The following is a 27,277-nucleotide window of genomic DNA, read 5'->3' on the forward strand; positions in this document are numbered from 1 at the left end:
GACCACAGGTGATCAGGAAAAGAAGCAAGGGGGGGATCAAAGTCCTGATTAATGCTGCTTTTTCCCTTTTCCAGTACTGCGTCTGGAGAAGGTTCTGACACTGCCAAGAAATGCTTCAGCCATGAGATGGCACTTGTCCTTGCCAGGGTCCTGCTTGGAGAGGACTGTCGGCCTCAGCAGCACCTAAAGCAGGGGGGGACTCACCTCAGGTAACAGCTTTGTCTCACCTCTGTCACCCTCACAGCGATGGAAGGACCTGCCCTGGGTCCTTTCCAACCACTTGCTTGGAGCACAGTAATCCAAAGGACAGTCAGTCCTGCCACACCTGCACCTAAGTGATTCATATTTAAACTGACATAGGCAAAGAGTAGAAAGCTTCAAGGTATGAGCTATTCCTTTGTTTTTCTGCACTTGGAAGACATAATCGTTGGAGGGTGATGAGCATCCAGAGTAAGCCTGGCTGCCTTTGGAAGCTTGGGCAGAAATGTACCGTAGCAGAGAGGGGCACAATGCTTTCTGCATCATAACCTGAAATTTATACAGGGCAAGGAAAATATATTGAATAACTCACATGGAAATACATTTCCTGCTGCCTTAGAGTTTTGTCGATGTTTTCCCAGCTGTGTGGCTTTTCCTAGCTGTGTTTCATAATATTCTATCACACACAGTTTGGGTATTGTTTTACTCTTGTTAGCATGTAGAAATTCAAACATTCAGCTGTGATATTTGTAAAGTGGATTAAAGCATCTGTTCAATTAGTTGCAACATGTTGCATGACTTGGGGCAGTGCTGAAAAATCAATCTCCGGAATCAGTAGCCTTTACAGCTTTACGCTTGTCATTTTACTGTGAGATTTGAAAAGAAAGCAGCACCATGTTTCAGCTTAACCCAAGTGCATGGAAGTCAGGGTGTTCTTGAAAAACTGGCAGATTTATGTGCTTCCTGCCTGCTGATAGCACTACAGTCCACATTAATTGTCTTGTCTTCTGGAAGAATGTTCCAAGTGAAATTCCCAGTAGCACGCTGTATTTGGCAGTTTTAATACTAAAGAATATACTTGGACTTTGTCCCCTTTTGTCCCAGGATGTCAAAACGCTGCTGTCCATGAGCTCTCACGCCGGGGAAAGCCAAGGGGGGAAGCAGGAGATAGTGCCCCGGCTTCGCTTAGCGGGTAAGAGCCCCTGCACCATCAGAGGGTGGCGGCTCTCGGGATGGCTGTCACCTGCCGTGCTCCCCCCGTGCCGGGGCGAGCCGCTCCCCGGCGGTGCGGGGACAGCCCCCGGGGGCGGAGGCTGGGGCGGCAGCGGCGCTTCCCGACCGGGGCGGGGCGGGGGCTGGGGCGGCGATGGCGGAGGCGGAGCGGGCAGCGCTGCCGCCGCCGCTGGCGGAAAGTTCCCGGGACGGGGCCGAAGCGGAGCTGCCCCCCGGCATGGAGCGGCGGCCCGAGCCCGGGGAGGCGGCGGCAGCGGCGGAGGAGGAGGAGGAGGCGCGCCCTGCCTCGCCGCCGTTCTTCCTCCTCTACCCCGGCCATGGAGGCGGCGCCGCGGCCGCGCAGCCCGGGCTGTGGAGACCCCCGGCGCCCCGCGGCGGGGCCGCGCTTCCCGTGCTGGTGCTGAGCTACCCGGGGCCGGACGGAGCCCGTGAGTACGGCGGGGCTGCTCCCGGGCCGGGAGCCTCCCTCGAGGCGGGGTGGGCGGCGGGCCGGGGGCCCCTGGGCGCCGCTCCCCTCCCGGAGTGCCTCTGCCCCGAGCGCTCCGTCCGGGCGGCTTGCGGCTCTCGCAGCCACGGGCGCGCCCGGGCTCGGGGCACCCGCCCCAAAGCTGCCCCTGCCCCGCGGGGCTGCGGGGGATCGCGGCGTGAAGGGCGGTGGGGCTGGGAAGGAGGCGGTTGGGGGGGATGTGAGCCGTGCTGGCCCAGCAGCTCAGCAAAACCAGCCCCACAGAGCCCTTTGAGAGCATCAGTGCCGCCCTTGGAAATCCAACAGGCTGTCCTGGACACGCGGGGTGTAGTTTAGGGGCTGGGGAACACCCTCTCAGGCGTCCTCCTGGTGTAGGTGCGGCGAACAAATCCGTGGCGAGGGCACTGCACGCTGGAGACCAGAAGAGGCTGAAGTGCATCGCTGTGTGGGGCGTGTTGGGTGGCAAATAGCGTTCTCCTTTGTAAGATTCTTCATGATGTTCTTGTGGTGTATTTGTGGAAGCTGGAGTACTCTGAAGTTCTTGGGTGTGTTTTAAAATCAAATAAGTACACACATGGGTGCATATATAAGAGATTTCTTTTTCATCCATCCTAAAAATAACCAGCAGCTTCATCCTCTGGGCTGCTGCCAGAGTGTGTGTGACTGAGCTTTTGGCCTTTGCTTTGTCACATCCTCTGCCAGGTGAGCATTCACTCACTCAGGAGCTGATTTGTTTGGACTGAGTATTGGGTTTTTTTCTCCTTTGGAAGCTGATGTACTTGAAGGCATTACTCAGCAGAGCTAGAACCAGTGAGGTGAGAAGTCCATGTCTGTAATGCCAAGAGGTGAAATGCCCTGACTTTGCTCTGAGCTCTTTGAAGGACTGTCTGTGACTGCCAACTTGTGTCCCAAGTCCCTCTCTGCTAAATTGTTGCTTGAAATGACAGGCCCCTGTCAAAACCTTCAGTTTTACTTGTAATTTTTCCCTAATCAGGAGATCTTTACCCACAGTAAACCCTGTGATGTGCATGCAAGGGATTGAGCTACTTCTGATAGAAAAGCAGACTTACAGAAAAATATTTCATCTTAGCTGTTCAAACTTTGTGAGAAGCTCTTGTCTGGATGTGGAGAAACTGAAGCATTGAGATGAGCACATTTGTGCTCAGGGACTTAGTGGAGAAGCTCAGTAGTTGAGCAATGCTTTATCACTGTGTCAGCCTTATTCTGCAGTGATTGTTCATGTAAGCTTTGTGAAAACCCTTTACGAGATGCCTATAAAAGTTCCCTTGTTTTTGTGAGCCGTGGAGCTGGAGCTGCCTGTGCAGTATTGAGTGTCACAGCTCACTCAGGGGCTGACTGATGCAGCGATAGCAGTGTCTGGAGGGAGCAGAAATCAGCATCTATTTGCATGGTGTTTTGGACTCTGTTTCTTCTGGGGCAAATTCTGTCAGTAAATCCCTTTTTCCCACCGTCTCTTTTTGCTTGTTGTGGTTTTTTCCAGTTCTTACATTTCTAAGAGCATCTTTCATTTGTTCCCACAGAGCAGCAGGAGCAGTTCTGCTGCAAAGTCTTGGGTGTTACAGGGAGGCAGTGGCCACTACACCAAAAAGTCAGTATTTCAGTGTTTTGGAGGTTTATTTCAAGGTTTTTTTTTTTCCTGTTACAACTCAATCCTTGAGCCATTTTGTTGTATTCTCACCTGATTCCAAACATCAGGTGAAGGCCAGAGTTGCTTAGGGAAGGAGACTGCAAAAGCTCTTCATGGCAGCAGCACCTGCCTGCTTGTTACAGGTGGTTCCAGACAGAAGGAGCAAGATGATGTACTTAAACATGCTGACCTGCAGCAGAACCTTAAAACAGAATAAAAGCAACTTGATTAGGCAGTCCTCAAAAAAACCCTAAACCAAATTCCAGACCTCCCCTTGTTCTCACTGAAAGCCTACCCAATACCATGATACTTGAAGTAGACTTTTCCTTCCCTTTCAGTTATGAGAGTTACTTCAATCCTTAAATAATATCTCCGTGTTTTACAGTATGTAAAGAAAAATTTGTTTGTCACTTCTTAATTAAGAAATTGTTACTGATTTTTGGGCTGTTGAAGTTCCTTTTGCCCAATCCTGTTTGAGCTTGCAGGGTTTGGGAGTAGCTGGTATTTGAGGTAATGTGCATATCTGTCCTGGCAGAGGAATCAGAAGCAGACTTTGCCATGAAATGTTGTGTTGCTAATTTTATCTTTTTAGATTACATTCCATGTCAGAGATGGCTTTGTCCTTTTTGTTTTGCAATCTCTATGCAGTGAGGGAGAAAACTTTCTCCTCATGATGGAAGCACAGATTGCTCACATGCTTTGAAAATAAAAGTGCACCCAAAGATGCTCCCTGGAGTCCTGAGGGTGGTTGGGTTTCTTTGTGTAGATTATTCTAATTCATTCAGCTTTGGAACTTAAAATACTTTGTGGTACAGCTGAGCTCCCAAATACTGGTGCCTGATGGAGTGCTTGCTGTTCAGGTGGTTGGTCTTAAAATTCCAATGCAGTCAGCGTGTGGTTCCTTAATCTTAAAAATGTTTTGGCAGACCCGTGCTGTGTTTTGCAATCTAGCCAAAGCCTCTAAGGGCCTGTGCCAAAATGTAGCTCACAGAGGGTTTGTAGGACCAGTCAAGGCTGCCTGACTGGTTTGAGATGGAGAAAGTGGTTCTTCCTGCACAACTTCCTCTGCATTTATCTGTGATTTGGGTTTTCCTGTGTCCATGGCCATCCTGGAACCCTGATGGAGCCTTATCAGGTACCCTTGAGTTGCCTGGTAGTTGTATGAAAGGTTTTATGAAAACATTGTATTTGATACCTTTCTTTTGTTTCTTCATGAGATGCTTTGTTGCTTTTATCACTTTGGGGCACAGGATGCAGATAGGGGAAGGTTTGTCTTGTGGTTTTCAGGTGGTGATTAAAAGGTAACAAGTCATAAGTTAAACAGTACCTGTTTGGGGTGGTTTTTGGTTTTTTTTTTTTTTTTTTTTTCATTTTTGGAAATAAGTAAAAGTTAAAGAACATTTTCCTAGTACTTTAAATATCTCTGTGGAGTAGTTGCAGCAGGATCATTGCATAAAGGAGCCTGAAAATAGAACTCAGCTGGAAGGGAATTACTGGCTTCTGTTCTTTCTGCATGTTAAAAGCAGACCAATGGAAATTGAACGGTTCCTGATTTTTCTAGCAGACCTTCCCTGTGATCCTGATGTGTGGGGCACTTGCCTGTGCTGAGTTCAGCTGAAGACCCGCGTTGTGAAATAAATGGGAGCTGCAGGGTTACGCCCAGTGCTGTTGGTGTCTCTAATTGCTTTGAAAACAAAGAAATTAAACCGTCTGTACTTGAGATCTGTTGGATAATAGCTTGAGCAATAGCTTACGGTGCTGTGTTGATTCTAAAGGGTTTGTTTTGAGCGTGTGCCGTTTGTTTAGACCCTGTCCAAGGGTTAGCCAGGGCCAGCAGCTGTTCTGTAGCAGTTGGTAATGGCCACTTTCACCGTGTTTAGGCTTTGGGTGATGTGATGTGGATGCTGCAACTAGAGACTGTAACTGCTGAAAGGGTGTATAAATATACGAGTTAAGATGCTGTCAGCACGATTTACGAACTCTGTTCTCTTGGGGAGAAGAAACAATAGTAATTCTTGTTTTCTGTGAAATAATTGCCCTTTGCGTCGCTGTCAGAACAGGCTGCCTCGTGCTTGGTTGGGTTTGGCCTAGTGGGGAAAGAGTTGCTGAGTCAAAATGTGCTGCACTAAGCAGGAAGTTTTCACCAAAAGCAACTGCTTCCCCTTGCCAGTCAGAAATAGCAGCTCTTAATCCTCTTGCCCAGTTTTATGAGGCATGTACGTGATGGGTGCCATTTTTTTCTGAAAGCTGTATGCATTAGCATGCTGAATTCTGCATCCAGCAATCTGTTTTGGCATTTCACATCCCCAAGAAACAGATGTACATCCCTCAGAGTATTTCTTAGGGGAACAAAAAGCAGGGACAGTAATCAAGGTCCTGTACATTGGCCACATATTGTATTATTAAATATTATAATCTTATCAATAATCTTATCAATATATTGTTTTGGTGACAGCCTTCTCCAAGGCTGTCCGTCCATTTCAGATGGATGTTTTACATCCGCTCTCCTCAAATATCTTGGAGCCACACAGGAATGAAGTCGGATAAGCTCATTTATTGGTGCCTGATAATGTTGTTGAAGTGGGTGGTGACACTATAGTGACCTTGGGAATGAGAAGCCTGTCTGGTGACTTGGGATCTCTTGTCCCCCAGCACCAGGACCATGTAGGTTGAGGGCACAGGTGAGGTTCAGCCAGCCAGGAAGGGACAGGGAATGCAGTGCTGTTATAAAATACTATTATTATATTCTTGTTGAGAACCTGAAAGCCTGTTTCTCTTCCTGCTGAGAGACAATATTTCTTTGTCAGCCTCACGTGAGCAGCACAATTTTCAGGGGAGATTTTTAAAGTATGAGATTGGGTCACAGTGTTTGTGGTGGTCTCCTTTATTGTCCTTCCATGTGCACATGCCCTGCTGAAAGAGCTTCATCCTCAGTCACTGGAGAGCTTAGAGCCAGATCGTTTTTCCTTCCTGTTACCCTGAGACAATAAATCCATCCTAACATTTTTTGTACATGGGAAATTCTAGCTCCGAGGTGCCCCCTGAGAAGGTGGCACAGCGAATAAAACGCAAACTGCGCCTCGCACACCTCCCGTGAAAACAAAGGTGCCGATTGAATTCCTGTAGTGGCATGCGGGGATGTGAGCGGAATACAAATGCGGCTTTGTACTGCTGGCGCTGCTCCTTTGTATTGCGGGGGCGATGGATGGGGCGTGCTCCGTTCGCTCCCAAGCGGGCTGGCACAGCCCGGCGAGGAGGTGCTGTGCCGAGGAGCGCCTGACTGCCGGCCCCGCATCAGCAGCGTCCCGGCAGCATCCTGGGAATCCGCAGGCGATCACATGAGCCTGGATTTCCAGCTCAGTTCATTAGTCAGCCATTTTGGTCGCCACCCTGCTCCCTGCGCACAGCCAATCCCGGCGGCACTCGCTGCCCGGGCTGCGCCGGGAGAGGGGAGCAGCGCTCGGATCTCGGCACACCGGGACACTGCCTCTCCGCTCGTCCTTTGTTTTTTGCTGGGGTCATCACCAGAGGACGACACTATTTTTTTTTTGCTTCTGCTGCCTCTTTTTGTTGTTGTTGGTTTTTTATATTTTTGTTTTTCCCTGCTGCCTCTGGTGGAGAAGCCAGGTTTTCTGTGGATGCTGAGGATCAATAGCCTCTAGCATAGCTGGAGACGACGGCAGTCGGTGGAAAGGAGGGAGGCAGAGCTAAGCGGGAAGGAGCAGCGTTTTTACCTTGCTTGATCTATGAAAAGGCCAGAGCAGCCTCTGTGATCCTGAGCAATCTGTCCTTTAATCGCAAGGTATTTCTGATTTTCTTCTTCAGAAAGGTTTTGTTTTTAGTCCTTATTTTGCCCCCGTTGTTGTTGTACCAGCTGAGTCATCATGTCTGCTCTGACGCCTCAAAGCGACATGCCAACCCCCACCACAGACAAGATCACTCAGGCTGCCATGGAGACCATCTATCTTTGCAAATTCCGCGTGTCGATGGATGGAGAGTGGCTGTGCTTGCGTGAGCTGGATGACATCTCGCTGACACCCGACCCCGAGCCTACCCACGAAGGTACGGTCCGGCTGTGCCCCGGGAGCCCCGGGCCGGCTTTGTTCCGGCGCTGCACCGCTTGGGAGGGGGCGTCTCCGGGTCCACATGCTCGCGTCCTGCCTGCGGAGCCTGCACAGCCGTGGGCAGATCAGAAAGACAATTTGCTGCTTCAGATTGACCTCCGAATTTGTAACCCAGCCCTTTAAGGCAGATTGGTGATGAATTGTCTTTTTAGCTGTATCCGGTTTGTGGATCTCAGGAAGGAAGAAAACCGTGATGTGTGCTCAGTGAGACCATTTAATCATGATTTGCCCTTAAACCGGGGCTGATAGCTGTGTTAGTGAGCAGCTAGCTGGTACCCGGGGAGCACAGTGGCAGCACCGCAGCGTGTGCGAGGTCGTGGGGAGTTTTTGGAAAGCCCCAGCGATTACGCAGCGATGCCCATTGTCAGGTGACGATGCCATCACAGTGCCCCTGCTTGCCTCGGATGAGCGTGCTGCTGTTTGTAATGGCTTGGAAGCTTGAAGCGTGGGGATGTGGCACATCTTGCTTTCCCCTGGAAAAAGGATTTGTCATCTGGGTTGATAAACAGTTTAATAGCGGGACGAGGATTGAATGGTCTTGAGTACTAAAAGCACGAGAGGACATTATGCAGTGCTCTGCCAATAAACAAGTGGAGAAGAGGGAGAGGTGATGAGTTTCTGCAGGTGCTGAGGTTCTGAGTGCCCTTGCTGGATGCACCTTTTGGTTTTAGAGCAAAGAGGCCCCACCTTCTCGTGCCTGACCCTTTTCCAGTAACTCCTGAAATGCCACTCCACCAGGCAGTCTCGCCTGGCCCGTTTGATGCTGCCTGCCTAAGTCAGCAGTGTCTTATATTGTCTTGCTGAATGAGGCAAGTGAAATTGTGGTGGGGATTTCAGGTTTAAAATAAATTTCCAAGGGATAATTTAATTTCCATTTGACAGCTGCTTTTAGTGACAGTAGCCCTTGGGTTTGGATTTGGCTTGCCAAGTACTTAGTCATGCAGTGGGACACCAGACAGAGGTTTCAAAGGGAGAAATTTAGCATTCCCTCTGAAGCATATCCCAAGGGTTCAGGGAGGTGAGTAGTGGGTGAGCAGGAACTCAGTTGTCTCCCAATTCCCATGTTCTTGTGTGTTACACTGAGACCTTCCTTGGTCTTACTCCAGTGTTTTTCAAGGTGTAATTACAGTCACTCCTAAGTGAATACCAGAAAGGGGTTAGAAAGCAGCATTTGCTCATTTCTTTATCATATTATTTAATTCATATGTCGAAAATAAATGCAAAAGAGCAGCACTGTAGCAACCTTCCTGGAGATCTTTATGCATTAAAGGTAAATTAAGGTTGCTGGTTGGTTGTTTGGGGGGTGTACTTGGATGCAAGTTGTATTTTGAACAGAGAAGGCCAGGAAAAGCGTTGACAATAGGAAAGCTGACACAGCTGTATCCCGGTGTTGGGTCTGCTGCTACTGCATCAGCACTGCTGCTGTGTCTGCAGGGTGTGCACAGGTCGGGGGGACAGGAGCGTGGGCTCGTGTCCCTGCAGTGTCTCCATTAAAAAAACTGATGTGCAGAGGTAGGCATTATGAAGAAGGAAAAGAAAAGCTGTGGAATTCTTCCAAAGGCATAATAAAGGGGGCCAGTTTTTTCCTTAGAAATCAAGACATGTAAAATACACATTGCAGTAAGTACCAAATCCAGAAGCTTGTTGGATTAAGATTTGAAGCCTTCCATTTGCTGTCCCTCAGCTCTTGCTGCTTCTGGAGAGTTTTGTCCCTGGCCTCTCTTCACCCTGTGGTCTGCTGTGCCCCCAGCCCTCGAGCAGCCATCCTGCCTTCAGAGCCAGTCACAGCAATTCCAGTCCTGCACAGAGCTGGAGCTTGAGAACAGCGAAGCAAAACTTTTCTTCAAATTAAAAGCAAGCAGCAGGTACTGAGTTGCTTGCAACTGTGTATATTCCATATAACCTATGGCATGGCCACTCCATTTAACAATAAAAGCAATTAATACGCTTTTTCAGTTGATTGAAGCAACTCTGCATGCATATGAAAATAAGCAGATTCTGCTGCTTACTGTAAATCTGCTTGGATTAGAGAAAGAACTCATTTTTTTTAAAACAGACTGTGATCTTAATAAGACTCTCAGAATCTTATTGTTCTCTGCAGGCCCCTCAGAATTAAATATGACTTTGGTGGTGGTTAACCTTGTTTGCTTGCAGTGTGATGGTCTTGGAGGCAGCTTTAGGGATGGAGGTGAAAACCACCTGGATTGTATTTCTGTTGAATGTTGAACAGAGTGTGCGTATGGATGGCATTGAACACTGCTGTTAGCTTTGGGGAGGAGTTATACAAAACAGTCTTTTTTAGGCTGTTTTACTGGATGTTAAATGTCTATCTTGAATAATCTTGTGGAGCTTCACAATAGAGCTGTGGAAATTTTTGTCCTCATGGGATCACCTTGTAATAGCGTCCAGAAGGAATACATGTGCTAACTTGAGAGAACTTTCAAGAATTACAGTCTTCCTCTCTTTAGTAATCCTACTCTATTTGCACTAAGAGCAGCAATTTGAATTAGAATTTATAATATGCAAAGATGGAATTATCTTTTCTATAGGGCAGAAGCTAGGTCAGATTTTTTTCTTCTTTTTTGACCAATAATTTAAAGGTTTTAGTTCCTGACATGTGCTTGTGTAGAATGCTGTGACAAGGAGTGGTGGAGCTCTTCAGGAAAAGCAAATGTTCTTCTTAAAACCTCCTGGCCATTAATCTGTTGCACTGATTATTGAATCATCAGTCAGATTTGACCTTTTTTCTCCATTTTCTATCCATGTGTTTTTTGTACCTCAAAATGATTTAGGGAAGCAGTATAACCTTAATGGTTATGCTTTTGTTTTGCAAACTGGCAACAATTAACTTGGGTTTAGGGTTTCTCTAGTAGTGTGGAATAGGAACAGTAGAGTTGTGGCAGAGGTGGAATTTTTCAGTGCTTTGGGCCTTTCCCATTAGAAAACAAATCTGAATTGCACTGGGAGCGTCGGGGACCTTTCAGGTGTGGACAAAAACCTACATGAGATGACTCTGTATTTGGAAAAAGCCTCTTAAAACACATCTGGTGATAGAAACCCCTGAACAGATGAGAAGTTTGAAGGAGCTGGACACCTGATTTAATAGAAGAAATGTGAAGTCAGTAAATGCAAGTTAAATGAATTACAAGTGTGTTTGTGGTCATAAATCTTGGGAATAGCAGTTAGGTCATGTAATCCAAACTTCAATGCAGAAATTACTCTTTAAGAGTTGTTTTCTTTGCTCTTTTAAGCTGTGTCAGTCCAAATGAAGTCAGAGCTGGGGAGTTTGGGGCAGGTTTATATCCCTCAGAGGTGGCGAGCCACAAATGCTGCAGAGAAACCACTTGGGTGTCAACCGAACTGGGAAGTGAAAGATGGGGGAAAAAACCCAAGGGTTTGGGTTTTTAGTTTCTTGGCGTAAACTGTCAAGGACTAAAATGGGATGAGAAATTTCCCATAGCAGTTAGTCACGTGTTTCCCTCTGAAAACAGGCTGGTTGTGCAGAAACATTCCATATAGCTGCACACAGTAGCAACATAGAGAAATCGGGTAATTATTTGATGGTAATCACGTGGAGATGGGAGTAAGACTTAGGGTGGGATTAAACTGTGACTTCATGTGATGTGCACTGGCTGTTTATTTGTCCCATAGCTGTAATGGAGAGTGGGGTGGGATTTTTTAAGTTGTCTGTACTTCATTTCCTTCTGGTTTGTTGCAGATGTTTGACTGCTCTTTTCTTCTGTATGCAAGGCTTGCTGTTTATGTATATATTTAGAGATGGAATTTTTATGCAGTGGGTTTTAAAGTAAATGGTTTTTTGTTCTGAGTAGATGGTTCCTGGCATTCCAGGCTGCAGACTGTTTGGTGGCTTCCCAGACTTTGGGCTTGCAGGGTGTTTGAACATGGTGCTGAAACCCTTTGCTTATCCCTTTTCTTTGTCAACAGTTAGTGAGCCATCATGTTGGCAAACCTAACCTGTTCGTGTTATGTACCTCCCATAACACGAACAGCATCTACCTAATTTTTTTCCTTGGCCTCTTTATTTGCTATTAAATGTATTTCTAAGGTAAGGAATATCAGAATGCAATTTAAGTGTAGTAATGCTACCAGAGGTTCCCTTTTCGTAATAAAGGAGTTTTTGTCCAGATTTGGGCTAAGCCTTTCCCAGCAGCAGGGCTGACCTGGCAGCATCACTCAGGACTTTCTGTATCAAGCTCAGTTTTCATTTCCCAAAACTGACGCCTTCGGGTTTTTTAGGTTATTTGACTGATGGCTCAGTCTCCCCTTACGAGTTTGTTTAAAATTTCTGTACTTAAAAATAATTTTAAAAGTCCTGACCTATTTAAACACTTATGACCTTTTCTTCCTGATGGAACAAACTCTTCCCTGTGAGGGTGGTGAGGCCCTGGCACAGGTTTCCCAGAAAAGCTGTGGCTGCCCCATCCCAGGAAGTGTCCAAGGCCAGGTTGGGGCTTAGAGCAACCTGGGATAGGGGAAGATGTCCCTGCCCATGCAGGGGACAGAGGCAGGGGGTTGAGTGGGATGAACTTCCAAGTCCCTTCCAACCCAAGGCAGTCTGTGATACTGTGATTCTAGTTCATCTGCCTTTGGAGGAACTTCAGATCCAGATGCTGTGTGTGAGATGATGTTCATTGGTTCAGAAGGGCTTAGACCCCAGCTCTATTTTAGCCTGATAACTTCAACCTTTAAAAACAAAGTAAATGTTGAGCAGCAATGTGAAATAATAAATAATTTTGATGCTGTCCCATTCTCCCAGGGTTTACTTGTAGAAGCTTTCTTTGGCTTGGGAAAGTATCCCCGCTCCTTCAGTGAGATGTTGCTGCTGTGTGAGCCAAGGGAGTGACTGCAAAGCCCTCCGTTGTCCAAATAACAGATGGGATTTTCATGATTAATATATTAGAGACAAGTTCTCCAGTCCCTTCCTGAAGAACTGGCTTGAGTGTTCATTCCAATGGGATATTCAGTTCCATAATACTAATCTTCCTGGGAATCTGGTTGGAATGAGTTAAAAGCCTTGGTCATCCTGTTTCCTAAACATCCTACATAGTGAGTTAAGTACTTTCTATCATAATCAAAAGTATTGAGTTTTTCACACCCCATAGAAGGACCATGGAAACTATAGAGTTTCAGGTCTTTGTAATTCTCCTGTGGGAAGATGTTTTCCCCCCACTGTTGCTTGGTGGAATTTCCAGGCAAGTGGGAAAATACACAAGGTAAAAGAAGAAATGAACTCTATGCAAAGTGCATGTGGATGCACGGAGAATGAATGAAAATAGGTAAGAAAATGCTAATTGTGTGCTTTTGCCTCTAAACCTATGCAAATTCCATAGTATCAGTTGAAATTCATGCAGTTCCTGCTAGTAGGAAGATGGGATTATGGCTTATAGGGAGAGAAGAGAAGAAAATATTTGACTCCTCTAGATACTTCTCTGCGAGCTCTATGTGGGTTACTTGCTAAGGGTTAAAAATAAATGAGAAAGATGAAATGAAGCCTGTCAGTTGTCTCTGTCCCTGTTACCCGGGTTCTGGTAAATCTTGTTTTGGTTGTACTTCCCTGTTTATGCTTTGGGTTAAGAAAAAGATCCAACCTCACAGTATTAGATGAAAGACCTTGCAGTGGTGGTGTGTGGCTTCCCTTACTGTGTGCAGGTAGGGATTCTGGGATGATCAGCATCTGGATCTGAGTCCCGGGCTCCCAGGAAGCATCAGAGACAGCTCCATCCACTGCAGTGAGATTGTCTCCTGGCCCTGGGGAAGCTGCAACACCTGCCATGGGACAACAAAAGCCATCACTGTGGCACGTAGGGGAGAGCACCACCAGGGACTTCCTCCAGGGACGGTCCTTGTTGCTCCTGCAGTAGTGCTCAGCCCCAGGGGAATGTTGGTGAAAGTCTCCATAGCGCAGGGTCAGGGTGCGGGGGCTGCCGGGCAGCGGTGCTGCAGCACACGGGCTCAGCTCTGTGCGAGCTCCAGTGGCACTGGGGCTCCCGCTTGCTGCCGCAGCTCCCGGCGCAGGAGGCGGGCGGTGTGTGGGAGGGAGGAGGGCCTGGCAGCCTCTGGACTTTGCTCACATCGTCGGCACAGTTGGCTGGGGAAGAGGGACCGAGCCTTTGCCGTGCTTTGGACGTTCTGCCGATGGCAGGTTAGCGCTGGGGAGCGCGGGTGCGTAAGTAGGGAGTGAAAAATGCCCGGCGTCCCGGGGCATTTGTCTGGCTCGGCTCGCTGGGTTTGGAACAGGGACTCAGTGGGTGCGCTGAAACCAGTTCTCCTTGTCCTGCCTGCTCCTCTCCCAGGATACCTCCCTGGCCCCACCAAGGAGAGAGGTGCTCCCCTGAGTCCTTAGGGGATCATCACCAGCCTGGGACCCGTGTAGGGCTCAGCTGGGTCACCTCTGTGGGATCTGTCATTTGGGGTGAGGGTCATAACAGAGGTTAACCTCTGCTGAACCTTTAAAATGCCCTCAGTGTGTGTTTTCCTTGAACGTGCCTGCTTCTCACGTGTGGCTGTGTCCCTGCCAGCAGCTCTTCTTGGGGCTGGATGTGAGAAAATTGAAGGAAAAGCTGACATTGCATAAATATCACAAGTTTAGTGCTTTTATCTTATAAAAGTAATGCTTTTGTTGCTTTTCTTTTTAGGATGTGCTTTACAAAAATGCTGCTTGTGTTAATTCAGAAACAAAACTTCTGCAGCTTTTCTGAAGCCTGCCCTGGTCTGACTCTGGGAGAAAAATGCTTTGCTCTATTGCTTTGTGCAGACTAATGAACCTTTTTGACTTGCAGATCTCTTGCCACTATGAATTAAGTCTTGTATGATGCAAATCTCCCTTTCAGTTATGCTTTTCTTACACCTTGATTTTGAATCTTTCCTTTAGATCACGCCTTGCATGACGTTTTTCTTTCTTTTCCTTTCCTTTTGCTGTTTGCAAAGACTCTTGGGAGGATTTGACAGATGTGGTGGAGCAATTGCGCGATGATTCCGAAGGTGCGTTCCACACCCACATCTCACAGCTCTTGTTTGTGCTAATCGTTGCCTTCTGCACTATTATTTTGAGCCTGAGTGCAAAATGCAGTTAGTTTCCCTTTCCAGTGCCAGTAGCTGTGGCTTTCCTGCATTTTCTTGGTGTTGCTTAAATAAATGTTTGTGGTCTTTTTTACTATTTTGACTGGAAGTGGAGGTAGAAGAAGTAGATAACAAGGGCTATTTGCCTTCTCCTAAATGCTTTCAGAGGCAGTAGTTTGCTGAGCCTGGCAGAAGCACAGCTTAAAAGGTTGCAGCAACATAAGGAAGCTGAATTTTAAAAAATATTTCAGAAATCACTCTGAAGCCTTAGATCTTCTACAGTATTTCTGTCTAGATTCTTCGGATTTTCTGGCAGTATTTGCCAATGCTTGGCAAAAAATTATTCTAAAACTTGCATTGTGAATTGTTTTAGAACTTGTGAAGTACTAAATGACAAATTTGTAGCACTTCTTTCTTGGTTTTTAAGAAACTGTGCAAATGTGAAATAGTTGAATCCTCAATGTTGCAAGTAGTCAAGCAAGTTGGTCCTTTGATTACATACAAACTGCTCCTGCTTGGGATTCAGGCTTTTGCAGCACAAAAGGCTGATGTTCTCATGCACTGAGCATGGTCCTTGCTGCTCATCTTCCACCGTGGTGCCTTTAACTGCTGTGCTGGTTCTGTGCCCGGGTGCTGCCCGCAGCCTCCTCAGCCACAGGCAATGTCCTCGTCTCCTGGCACAACAGCCCGTGCTGCTTCCCAGAAAAGGGCATTTTCCAAGGCTGGCTTTCAGGAAAAAAAGAGGGGCTTGAGACTTCTTTTTTTCATAAAATACTGTACAAGTTGTTTTGCATTTATTTTGTCAGGTGAGAGGTGTTTCTTTGCCACAAGGAAGCAGCCGTGTTAAATTTCAGGTTACTTTAAGTTGGTGTTCTTGATGTAAGTTGGAGAACCATGATGCAGTGCTAATGAATTGGCATTGCTTTCAGTGGGTTTGTTCACTTCTCCAGTGTCACATCATTCCCTGCCTTTGATCCAAGTTTTAGCTTCAGTTTAGTGGCTTCTTCCTTGTTTTAGAGTAAGTATGAGAAGTGATAAAATATATTGTCACCAAATGAGAAGTACCAAGACCAGTCACAGCTTAACCCTTTGAGATCCTGTATTGCATTGACTCTCTCTTGACTTTCAGATTCCTGGGTACAGATTGTAACATTTAAACAAATTACAAGATTTTCAAATGCTTTTGGAAACATCTTCATGGAAGCAGCTGGTTAGAAAAGATGTCTGTTCTGTAGAAGCTGCAATATTTAAATAACAAAATGTCCTGAGAGGACATTGCTTTATTTGGAACCCAAACCCTGTGCAAAGGCAAAGTTCAAGGGCTGGGAATTTACTTTTTGAGTTTTATGATGTGGGCTGTGTAGGAAGCCCAGGCAAAGGTTTTGCACTTAGAGGCAGAAGGAAGTTGGAGAAGGTACCGGCTCAGATGGAGCACACCAGGATCAGACTTGTCCCAGCTTAAAGCCAGCCTGAGAGTTTTACTGTGTAAAAGTCAGCCTTGCCTGCCTACCCTGCCTTCTTTAAAGATGTGCATGGTGCAGTACATAGAGCAAGAGTACTAATTAGTTAGCATTTAATTTTTGGAATAAACCTTCTGGATTTTATCCAGTTTCACACTATATAAGCTAACTGGTTTGCAAGATGAGAATCTTGGATAAACTGCACGTGCAGAGCACAGTTGCTCACAGCAGACTAAGGAAGTGGAAACCTTGGATTAGTGTGATATGGTGAAAATATTCTTCTGTTGAAATTAGCCAATAACCATGGCCAAATGAACATTTTCTTTGGTGTTCTCTTGTACAGTTCCTTTAATTCTGTGTTAGGGATGGGTTTGCCACCCAAGCAGAGTCACTGTGGATGCTTTACTACCTATCAGATCAGCGGCCTTGGCCAGTGAGGAAATGTGATGAGAGAGGATGAGGAGGAGGTCTCTGTGTTGGCAGTATTGTGCCTGATTTTTTTTCTGAGTCTCCATTCCTGGTAATGGTGACTGTTAGCTACACTGTAGGTCATAAAAGGGATTGGAAATCCAGAGCAGGTCATGTGCTCAGGGTACCTTCAGAGCAGCCAGACCATCACCCTCAGGCAGCAGTAATCCTGAAAGGGAGTAAAAACACCTCACAGAGTTCAGTCTTTCTGCAGTCCAGTGCTGCTCTGAGCATTGCACTCCTGAATGAGTACTTGGAAATTCTTTAAACTACGGAAATAATTTTAGAGGAGGAGACTTATGCTGCTGCTTCACTCCGAAGAAGAAGGGGAATGAGAGAAGTGCTGTCCTGAGCTACTTTGGAGGGACTGAACAAATGAGCTGTGCTATCAGGTTTGGATGCTGGTGCTGCCCCAGCTCTTTGTCTCCCTGTGCTGGGTTTTCCCAGCCCACAGTGACATGCACTCGGCTGTGGGTGTATTAGCTGGGCTCTTGCCTCTCTTTCTGGCTGGTGGGTGGGTGCTCACAAGGTGCCTCTGAGATCTGTAGTCTGAGATACCCTCAGGTCAGGTCTCTGCCAGGAGTAGTTAATTAACTCGTGGAGGCCGCAGCTTGGTTCAAGGGTCCCTGGCTGTTGGCAGCAGCCCTGGATAAACGGGGACTTTACCGGGATGAAACTGCCTGCACCCGAGACCTGGAGCTCAAAACTTGGGTGTGACGAGCAGGCCTAAAGGTCTGGATGTTTATAATGTGGAAGAGGAAGAATGTAATCCTGGGACATATCTGAGTTTGGGGGTTTATTATGACCTGTTAAGAGCCATGAAGATCAGCTCCTCACTGGTGAAAACCAGTGGCAGTGTTAAAACCAAGAGAGGGAAGTGGGAGTTGGCTCCATATTACATTAAGCCTAAAAGAATAGTCTTGAGGAAGAGCAAGCTGGGATAGAGACACATGTTGCTGGATTAAGTGTGAGGGGGTCCAAGGTCATCTTTAGATGGAAGAACCAGAACAAACCACAGCTGGAGGATTACTACCAGTTTGTAGCTGGGGATGTGAGTTGGAACAAGTGATGTCCAGAGATGTGTTGTCAAGGTGCAAAGCACAGGATGAACACCAGGCTCCAAATGTCTTTCTTGAAAACAGGGAGCTCCTGTAGTTATTTGGAGTATTAGGGCACCCTCAGTATGATAAATTGTCTATTCCCGTGCCACTGTGGCTTTGGCCCTAAACTGCTAGTTGATGTTGATTTTTCTCCACAAAAGGCCTGCAGAGTGCCTCCTGTGAAACTCGCTGCCCTAAAAATGCCTTCAAAGCTGAGGAAACAAAAGAGCAAGGTGGGGTGTTTACTGTAATAAAACCAGCTTTTGTTGCTCACCAGCAGTTTCCTTCCTTTGTTGCAGACCCGAATTACCTCATGGCTAACGAGCGCATGAACCTGATGAACATGGCCAAGCTGAGCATCAAGGGGCTGATCGAGTCGGCGCTGAACCTGGGCCGCACGCTGGACTCGGACTACGCGCCCCTGCAGCAGTTCTTCGTGGTGATGGAGCACTGCCTCAAGCATGGCCTCAAAGGTAACCCGGGCTGGGCACGGCCCGCCCTGGGGAGCTCTGCAGAGTAAAAACAAGGGAAGACTTTCAGAAAGTTCCCCTTAGTACTGATACAAAAATATGTATTTAAAAAGGACACATTAATACAATTTTTCTCTGACTTAATCTTTTTTGTTCCCTTCTAATTCTGTTTAAAATAAGAAAGGATTTTTGAATATGAAATAGCTTGAAGAAGTTTAAAGAAATGTCCTGAAAACAGTGAAAAGATTCCCAGACACTCAGCTCACCTTACTTTCTATATTGCAATACAGATACCAGCACCTGAGCTAATTGCTGTGGTCTGCCTTTACAGTCAACAGAGAGAAACAAACACTTTTACTGCCTTTGTTAGCTGCCTTGTTAGATGAGAAGGATTTATTCTTTTAAGTACATCTCTGCAGCCTGCACGGGCCCCAGGAGAGGCTGAGCGCACTCGCTGCTGTCACCACAATGCTCTGGGCAGGCCCGAGCAAGGCACAAAACCTGCTGGAGGGGGAAACTGAGGCACTGCAGGTGCTTTGCTGTGTTGAAAACAGCGGTTCAGTTGTCTTGGGTATAACTCAGTGATCATGGATTCAGTTGGCTTGTGGCAAGCTCGTGACTCCTTTGTCTGCACTTCCTTGTGCTTTAGCAATGCATCCCCTTGCTGGAAGAGGAACTGCAACTTTCTTAATAGCTCTGCCTAAACAGAGGGTTTGGTCTGTGTGCTTTTAAAGCAGAGCATCTGCTTGACTGTGAAAATCCTGAGTCACAGCTCAAATGGCCAAGTACGGACTGGCCTTTAGGTGCTGCCCGTGCGTGGTAGTAGCTGGGGATGGGAAGCAGAGGGGTGTGGAAACGGGTGGTCTTTAGGGCCCTTCCCACCCAAACCATCCTGAGATTCCAGGATACCAAGTGTCTGCCCAGCAGCAGCCCCAGAGGAACCATTCTGGCAGGATTTGGCTAATCTGTTCACTTGTTTGAGAACAAGTGTTATATCAGTTATATCAGTTTGTGTTATATCAGCACAGGCCTAATGGGCTCTTTTTTTATTTCTTTTTGTTTTTTAGCCAAAAAGACTTTTCTTGGGCAAAATAAGTCATTTTGGGGACCTCTAGAATTAGTAGAAAAACTTGTTCCTGAGGCTGCAGAGATTACAGCAAGTGTTAAGGATCTCCCAGGGCTGAAGTAAGTACACTCCTGTATTGCACGAGTACATAATATGGGTTTTATTGTGAGAGGGATCCTGAAGAAGAGAAGGAAGGGTGGACAGAACCTTCAGGAATACATCTGTCACCTTCTCCAGATAAAAATGGATCGTTGCTCTCTTACTCTTCATCAAGGATCTGCAGCAGGAGAGCACAGGATACATTCTTGCTCTGTTAAGAGCATGGCAACTTTTGGGCAGCAGTGCATTTACTGCTTGTACCTCAAGAATGGGAACAACTTTTATTGAGCATTTCTGAAGTCAGACTCAAGAGGAAGGGAATTAACAGGAAGGTTATAACAGTTTTGTTGCTGACATAGGTAATTCTTCTTGTAAATAACTTCAGGTAAAGTGTATGTGAGAGGAAAGCTTAGGCACCAAGCTGGAGAAGACAGTAGTTTTAGTTAAAGAGGGGAGGCAAAAAGCCACACGAAGCATATATTACTTGTACAAGTTTTGTGGGAATTTCAGACATCACATTCAGGCCTGCCTATGTCATGGTAAGAGAAACTGAGAAGCTTTTAGCTTGGAATAGAAAAAATGGGTAAGGAAGCTTTTGTTATGAGGATCAGGACTAAGGATGGAGGCTTCTTTGCTGAAGGAATAGGTGGATAAATTCAATAAATTGCTTTTGGGTTAGTATTTAGTCATGTTCATACAGACAAGTGCTTTTCCTGGAGGTGTGTATAGGACTCCTGCAGCAGCTGACAGGACCAGTGCTGTGCCAGAGCTCCTGGTACCTCTTCCTGTTGTAGAGCGTTGTAATAGGAAATGAATGGAAGTAAAGAACAGTTTTAGGGTGTGTTTCTAAAGTTCAGAGGGACCCTTTGGAAGTGCCAGCTCCTGTTAGTGAGTCAGGAGTGGGCAGTATTGGCCGTGGCTTCCTTGGGCTGCTGCTGCTCGTGCCAGGTGAGGTCAGGGTGTTGGAGCGGCGTTCTCCCGGTGGCCGGGAGAAAAGAGGGGAAGGACTGGCACTCAAGCCCGTGGCATCCTGTGAGGGCATTCAGGAGCAAAGCACATGAGGAGAACAGAACTGAGTTTGTGTTTCTGAGTGTCTGGCCAGATTGCCATCCAGCCCAACCCACCCCAAGGAGTGGTGTTGGGCAGCTGTGCTGGTTTGTTTGTGCATGTTCCTGTGACTTAGGCAGAACTGGTTATGACTCAGAAGGTGATGAGCTGAAGCAGCTGATCTGTCTGGCAGCATCCAGCAGGGATAAAGCCAGGGATATCTTTTTAGTATGGCAACACAAACATCATGAGTTAAAGAGACAAACAGTGTTGGTTTAATCAGTCTGCACCTATTTGTGCTTACATACCTTGTATTTCTCTGCACCAGTGCCAGCTCTGTCTTAGAAGTGCAGAAACTTGAGGTAGGGTGGGGTTATTAGCGCTGTTGGTGACTGTGCCTTGCAGGGTGTCTGGAAATGTTTGTTTCTGGCCTTTGCAGGACGCCTGTGGGCAGAGGAAGAGCTTGGCTTCGCCTGGCTCTGATGCAGAAGAAACTTTCCGAGTACATGAAAGCCTTGATTAACAGAAAGGATCTTCTCAGGTGAGTGCTGGACTCTTTCAGTTAGGTTCACTTCTGCTCTCTTGTAAGATCCTGATCACCTTTCCCATCTCACTCCTCTGTACCTCTTCCCACAGTGAATTTTACGAGCCCAATGCACTGATGATGGAGGAGGAGGGTGCCATCATTGCTGGCCTCCTTGTAGGTCTGAATGTCATCGATGCCAATTTCTGCATGAAGGGAGAGGACCTGGACTCCCAGGTACTGGGTGTTCACTTAATGGGTTTGTTCTGCTCATTTAAGCTGGAAAAATGCATTAATTTTGCATAGCTTACTGATGTAATGAACCCTTGCTGAAGTGCTGCAGGTGCTGATGTCCTAACTCGAAACTTCCACACCTGGCAGCAGTGGGTTGGCCTTAGAAACCAAGTGTTTAATGTAAAATGCAAATTTTCCTTCTCCAGGTCGGAGTTATCGATTTCTCCATGTATTTGAAAGATGGGAACAGCACAAAAGGCAGCGAAGGGTAGGTGCACACACAGTTGTCTTGCTGCTCCCCTCTTGGGAATATGTGTTCAGGTGTTCCAGGCTGCCCTGTTTCTTTTTTCCAGAGATGGTCAGATAACTGCTATTTTGGACCAGAAGAACTATGTAGAAGAACTCAATAGACATCTAAGGTAACACATGTTCTCTTGGCTCTTTATTATATATTTTGTAGAACAAAAGACAAAATAGGATTTTAAAAAGTGAAGGAATTACTGTAGGGTGTTTTGTCTTCAACAGTGCTACAGTAAACAACCTGCAGGCCAAGGTGGATGCTTTGGAGAAATCCAACACCAAGCTGACCGAGGAGGTAAGTGTCATGGAAAACGACCAGATGCTTTGGCCTTTGGGAGTTAGGGATTAACCAGGGAGGGAGGGCTTCCTTTGAGATGTCTGGTGTACAGAATGAGGGGTGTTAAATGATGGCACTGAAATAGCTGACCTGCCAAGGAATTTCATTGGATGTCACTACTGAACACAAGATGGAAAATCAACTGTATGTTTATGTAAATTTGCAAAAAGTAAAGGAAAAAATGTCATAAGTGAGATGTCCAGCCTGAGCATGGTAAACAGATGGTACGTGAGGCATAGGTGCAGTCTGTGTTTTAACATGGGTCTGCAATTCATTACTGATGGCATGAATGGCATAAAATGTTTTGGGGTCAGTTCCCTGGCAGATGGATGGCAGGAGGTCTTACCTGACGCAATGAGTGGCTTTTGGTGTATTACCTGCACAGTGGTGTGGTACCAGGAGGTGAATTGCAGTGGTGACTGCAGTGTTTTTGGGGTTTGGCAGTGAAGTTGCCAAGGGAAGCGTGCAGCGTGTGCAGAGCGAGGCTGCGGTGACAGCGCAGGCGCTGTGCCAGGCGGGGGGCAGGTGATGAGCTGAGTCACACGTCACAGCCGCGTGCGTGTTGGGCCTGAGCTCTGGGAGTTATGTTAGGGTTTGTCACAGGATCCCTTGGAATGTCTCTGAGCTGCTCCCGTGCGTGAGCCTTGCGTGAGTTGTGAGTTACAAAGCCAGAAGGAGTTTCTGAAGTTCCTTTTGCCTTTGACCATATACTTACAATAATCTGTTGGTCTGCAGTGCTGTCATCCCTGGGAATTCCTCTGGGCCAGGTGTCCCATCCCTAAGGGTGCTGTGTGCTGCTTGTCCTCCATTTCCAGCCAAATCTTCCTCATCTGCTGGGGTCAAGAGAGAAAAAAAACAAGTGAAGTATGTTTTTGGTGTGTTACTGTTGTGTTCTGTTCCCAGCTTGCAGTTGCCAACAACAGGATCATTACACTGCAGGAAGAGATGGAGCGGGTTAAGGAAGAAAGCTCCTACATCCTGGAGTCCAGCCGTAAGGTTGGTGTGTTTGTGTGTGTGTGTGCATGATTGCTGAGCCCTGGGGCAGGCCTAGCCTGAATGCCTTGTTTGGAGCAGAGTTCATTTCCTTGTGTGTCTCACACAAACCCCACAGGGGATTAGAGGAATGGCAGATGGGCCCTGCCACAGGGAATCCTGCCTGGCCATAGGGATGGAGCAGGGAACCTGCATGGAGCTGGGAGCTCCCACAGCTTACAGCTCACTGGGCAAGGTGTCAGGGGACAGGAGGGAGGGGGACTTACTGTGGGGGGGACAACAGGCAAATCAGGAAATAGGAGTTGCGCTGGTTTGTCCTGAATTGTTGCAGAATTCCAAGTGTTGGGGAAAAGCCAGTAACGAGGTCAAGTGAGGGCTGGCAGTACGCAATACCAAGTGAACTGTGTCTGTTACCTCAGGCCACCAAGGACAGAAGTGCTGACGGGCAGGCACTGACTGAGGCACGGAAGCAGCTGAAGGAGGAGACTCAGCTGCGCCTGGTGAGGACCAGGGGGGCTTTGGGCTCACCCCACAGGGCTGGAGAGGGTCACGGCCATGATGAGCTCTTGTTCGATACATGTGTGGGGAGAAAAATGCCTGACCTGAAGGTATTAAGGAAATAACATCTGCTCTAGGAAATAAAATCTTTCCTTAGACCCCTCCATCCCAAAGACAGGCCCATGCAGAATTCCCTGACTCTCTGCTAGCCATGCTGCACACCTGGCTGTGATACTGGACTGAAAACCGGGGAGTTACTCTCCTTAAGGCATGTTTCAGACCTGTGACTCTGAAGTTGTGGCAGCAGCACACTCGTGGGTAGGGACTGCATGGACAGAAGGGAAGGGTGGTTACCCCTGGGTCATGAGGGCACCTCCTGGAAATGCTGAGGGCTCCTTATGTTCCAGGATGTGGAGAAGGAGCTGGAGGCGCAGATTGGAATGCGGCAGGAGATGGAGCTGGCCATGAAGATGCTGGAGAAGGATGTCTGTGAAAAGCAGGATGCGCTGGTGGCACTCAGGCAGCAGCTGGATGATCTCAGGGCTCTAAAGCATGAACTGTCATTCAAGCTGCAGGTAGGGAGCTAAGGAAATGTAGGGAATTCCAGACAAAAGTGAGAGCTGCTGTGCATTTATTCCTCCTGCCTGTTGGAAAGGTGCTGGGTGTGGAAGGGTCACAGGCTGCGCATTGCACTCCTGTCCTGCTGTGAGAACACTGGAACATGGTGGAGGGCAAAGACAAATGCAATTTCTTCTGAACAAAAATCCATCATGGTGCAGAAATTCGTGTGTGAGACGGAGAAAGCATCTTGGGTGGTTTTGTGGTGTGAAAAGAGCCGTAGGAGCTTGTGTTCCAGCCCAGTCCGGTGTGGAGGGCCCCTGGTGTAACTCCTGTGTGGTGACACAAGCAGACTCCAAACAGCAACACGATGCTCAGAACAGATCCCAAAATCAACTTGACAGCAGGAAAGAGTTGCTTTTGCTCTCCATGAGCCAATGGCTTTGTTCAAAGCAGCTGAATTATATTAAGATACTGAGTCTTAGCAGGTGCTGCATCATGCATTTTCCATATCCAGGAAGCTTCATGGATGGTGGCATTGTTCTGCCACCTCTACGGCAAGGCATTTGTCCTTGCAATACTGACCTGGCATTTGCTTTTCCAGCACTTTTTCCTGCCTCTTTGCCTTCTGCCCTGTTGTTTCGTGTGCCAAATGATTTATGGGGGTTTATCTGGGATTTACTACTCCTTACACAAACCCCCACTGCTCCTTTTCCCAGAGTTCAGACATGGGAGTGAAACAGAAGAGCGAGTTAAACAGCCGCTTGGAAGAAAAAACAAATCAGATGGCTGCCACCATCAAACAGCTGGAACAAAGGTAAGACAGGAAACTTGAACCATGATCCACTGGTGTGTCCTTCAGTGTAGTGTCCCATGGATCCAGAACGGGCCAGGGGAGAGTCCCAGTGCTCTGCTAGACGGAGCTGCCTGAGGGGAGCAGTGGAAGCAGCACCTCTGGGACTTGGTTAATGAGGAGTGTATTGCACTCCATTGGGTGCTCTCATTTTAGGGTTTCTGTAGACAGGGTGGTTTTCTTTAGAACAAGTTTGTGTTTGAAAATGTTTCATGATACCTACTCTGCTAATTCATGTGTTCTTTTTCTCTTGCTGTTCTTATTTTTTCCGTTTTCTCATCATCCTCATTCTGACTTACTTATACAGTGAAAAGGATTTGGTGAAACAGGCAAAAACTTTAAATAGTGCAGCAAACAAACTGATCCAGAAGCATCATTAGACATTTTTATGTCTGGCCACCTCACAGCTCTGACATCAGAACTCATTTATGAGGGGAGAACTTGAGAATTGCGAAAAGCAACTGTTAAAATGTTAATTGCCACCTAAAGTTGATTTGGAATTTGCCGAGTTTTTGAAATCAGTGAGTTTTTCTGCCGAGATTTAGTCGGGTGTAACAATCCCCAACCCTGCCATTTAAACCGTGTTGCAGTACCAACGAGCTGGCCACTGAGCACCCCGGGACCGCGTCAGGAGTGGCCGAGGTGGCTGCGCCCAGCCGCTGCCGTCGCCGCGTGCGGCAGCACAGCCCTCGGCGCGCGCGCGGCTCAGCCGGGACCGCGGCCAGCTCGGGACAGTCAGCTCCTTCTCTGTATTGCCCTTTTGTGAAGTAGACGAGAAATGCATCCCTGGAAGTTGTTGACAGTAGTTGTGTGCGTGCCCCAAGCCGTTCCCCGTTCTCTTCTGTTCTGTGGGTTCAGCCCCGAGTCCGAGCCGAGTGGGCGCGATGCTGGCCCGGCTGCGGGAATACCGGCCTTCCCGTAACAAGCCTGCCTGGATTCTGCCTTAGGGACTTGGGGGGAGGGTGGGGACTTATCCTTATTCCTTTAAACTTCATGTGTCCAGAATTAGTAGCTATAGGTGTCTTAGAGTAACATGATAGAGTGGTAAGTTCAGTGGAAACCTCCTTCCCTTTGCAGTGCTTCTACCTCTGCCAGGAATCCCTCCAGACATAGCCTGTGGTCCTTCCTGACCCAAGGAAGTGGAGGAGAGGTGTTTTGGGAGGTCTCTCCCCTTCCCAGAAAGGGAAGTTACCAGTTTTATAAAAAATAATCTGATCTTTGTTTAAAGGAAGCAAAAACACGTTTAAAAAAGGAGAAGGAACCCAGTGTGCAGCAGTGGGGAGTGGAGATGGGAATTTGGTCCTTGCCATTTACTTGTCCAAGTAGTTGGTGGCTGAAGAGAGTTGCCTTTTACACTTCTTGCATTTTCTTGTGAGTTTGCCTTGCTCAAAACAAATGGAATTTGCTAATGGAACAAGAGCTAAAGCTTGGAAATGCCTCTTAATAGGAAAAATAATTGCCAGTTTAAAACCCTGGTGCAAAATGTGAAGTAACTGTAGCTTGAACTATTAAAAACTAACATTCTCTGATCACTGAAGTCCCTGTGCTGGCCTCTCACAGGCTTTAGGTTTATAAGTGCTCCTCGAGGTATTTTTTTCTTTTGTAAGGTTGGATTTGGGGAGTCTCTGTGTCAAATAAGGGTTTTTTTTGCTCTGGTGAGACGCCTGTAGTAATTCTTTGGTGCCAGTTCTCCCTTTGACCTATGGGACGGTGCTCCTTGGGGTGGTGGGTGGCAAATGTGACAAACCAGGAGGGAGCACCTCGGTGTGTTGAAAAATCCACGGGGCTCAGCCTGGTCCCCGTGGGTGTGAGCGTGGGCCGCTGCGGGGCTTGTTCCCCGAGCTCCCAGCACAGCCCTGCTGGGAACCTCCCTGCCACGCCCGAGCCGCATGCTTGAACCTATAAACTCACCCCTCAGTAACCTGCTACTAGAAACTCATCCTAACTCCCTGGAGACAAAGTAATCCCAAGGGAAAGGTGGAAGCTTTGATCCAGGTGTGTGAACAGCTGGTTAGGGTGGGAACCCCCTGCCCCATGGCACAGTTCGGCTGTAGGAACAGGGGGTTGGATGGTGAGGTCTGTGCCAGATTTAAGGATCTGGCTGCTTCTGATGTCAGGCCCCGAGTGGGAGTGCGGCAGTGTACTGATGCCTGGGGCTTGAGCCCAAGTGTCCATCCATGGGAGAGACCAGGAACATGCACTAATTCTCAATAGAGTAGCTACAACCTATGTTGCAAGTTCCAGTTGCCTGTGCAAAGCTGAAATGTAACGTATATTAAACTCCAATTGGACTTAAAATTCTGTGTACTTGAGGTTTGCTTCGAATCTGGATAAAAGTGATGTTTTCTGTTTCTCATCTAATGGCTGTAAACTGTAGTGATAGAATAAAAACTATTGAAAACGAGAGCTTCTGCCTGGTTCACCTACATTTTGCTTTGCTTTGAACTTTTTTTCTTCCTTTCCATTGTTTTTACCATTCTCTTTTTTTGGCTTTACCTTTTCACTGGGTTTTTTATTTGTTGGTTAAACTCAGTCTTCCTCCCCACCATGGCTTTTGTTTTTTATCACAAGTTCATGTGGCTCAAATCCAGATTGCGACAGGCAGAGAAGGACCGGCAGCTGGCCCTGCAGGACAATCGGCTCTTCAAGCAGGAGTTTGGGGACAAAATCAACAGCCTCCAGCTGGAAGTGGAAGAGCTCACCAGGCAGCGGTGAAGAGACCCTTTTCCAACCTCTTTTCT

At 47.3% G+C, this 27,277-nt stretch overlaps 1 protein-coding gene across 12 annotated transcripts in view; it reads left to right on the forward strand.

Moving 5' to 3' along the window:
- The window catches only part of RUFY3 (RUN and FYVE domain containing 3), a 40,505-nt gene that overhangs the window by 7,627 nt on the left and 5,601 nt on the right, over positions 1-27,277 (forward strand). For 2 of the 12 annotated variants that reach the window (XM_053941723.1, XM_053941724.1), the window contains 15 exons: positions 75-209; positions 1,084-1,171; positions 14,399-14,452; positions 17,858-18,031; positions 19,096-19,213; positions 20,680-20,781; positions 20,877-21,000; positions 21,204-21,265; positions 21,351-21,416; positions 21,523-21,592; positions 22,538-22,630; positions 23,047-23,127; positions 23,533-23,700; positions 24,403-24,500; positions 27,128-27,247. In XM_053941723.1, coding sequence (XP_053797698.1) covers positions 1,105-1,171; positions 14,399-14,452; positions 17,858-18,031; positions 19,096-19,213; positions 20,680-20,781; positions 20,877-21,000; positions 21,204-21,265; positions 21,351-21,416; positions 21,523-21,592; positions 22,538-22,630; positions 23,047-23,127; positions 23,533-23,700; positions 24,403-24,500; positions 27,128-27,247 — 1,397 coding nt within the window. In that variant the 5' untranslated portion in view covers positions 75-209; positions 1,084-1,104. Of the gene's footprint in view, positions 1-74; positions 210-1,083; positions 1,172-1,349; positions 1,641-6,250; positions 7,389-13,611; positions 13,634-14,398; positions 14,453-17,857; positions 18,032-19,095; positions 19,214-20,679; positions 20,782-20,876; positions 21,001-21,203; positions 21,266-21,350; positions 21,417-21,522; positions 21,593-22,537; positions 22,631-23,046; positions 23,128-23,532; positions 23,701-24,402; positions 24,501-24,843; positions 26,943-27,107; positions 27,248-27,277 lie in introns of those variants that run through there. The other 10 variants (XM_053941726.1, XM_053941719.1, XM_053941728.1 and 7 more) reach the window with 10 other exon arrangements.

Source organism: Vidua chalybeata, chromosome 4, assembly GCF_026979565.1.
Source record: "Vidua chalybeata isolate OUT-0048 chromosome 4, bVidCha1 merged haplotype, whole genome shotgun sequence".
Lineage (NCBI taxonomy): Eukaryota > Metazoa > Chordata > Aves > Passeriformes > Viduidae > Vidua > Vidua chalybeata.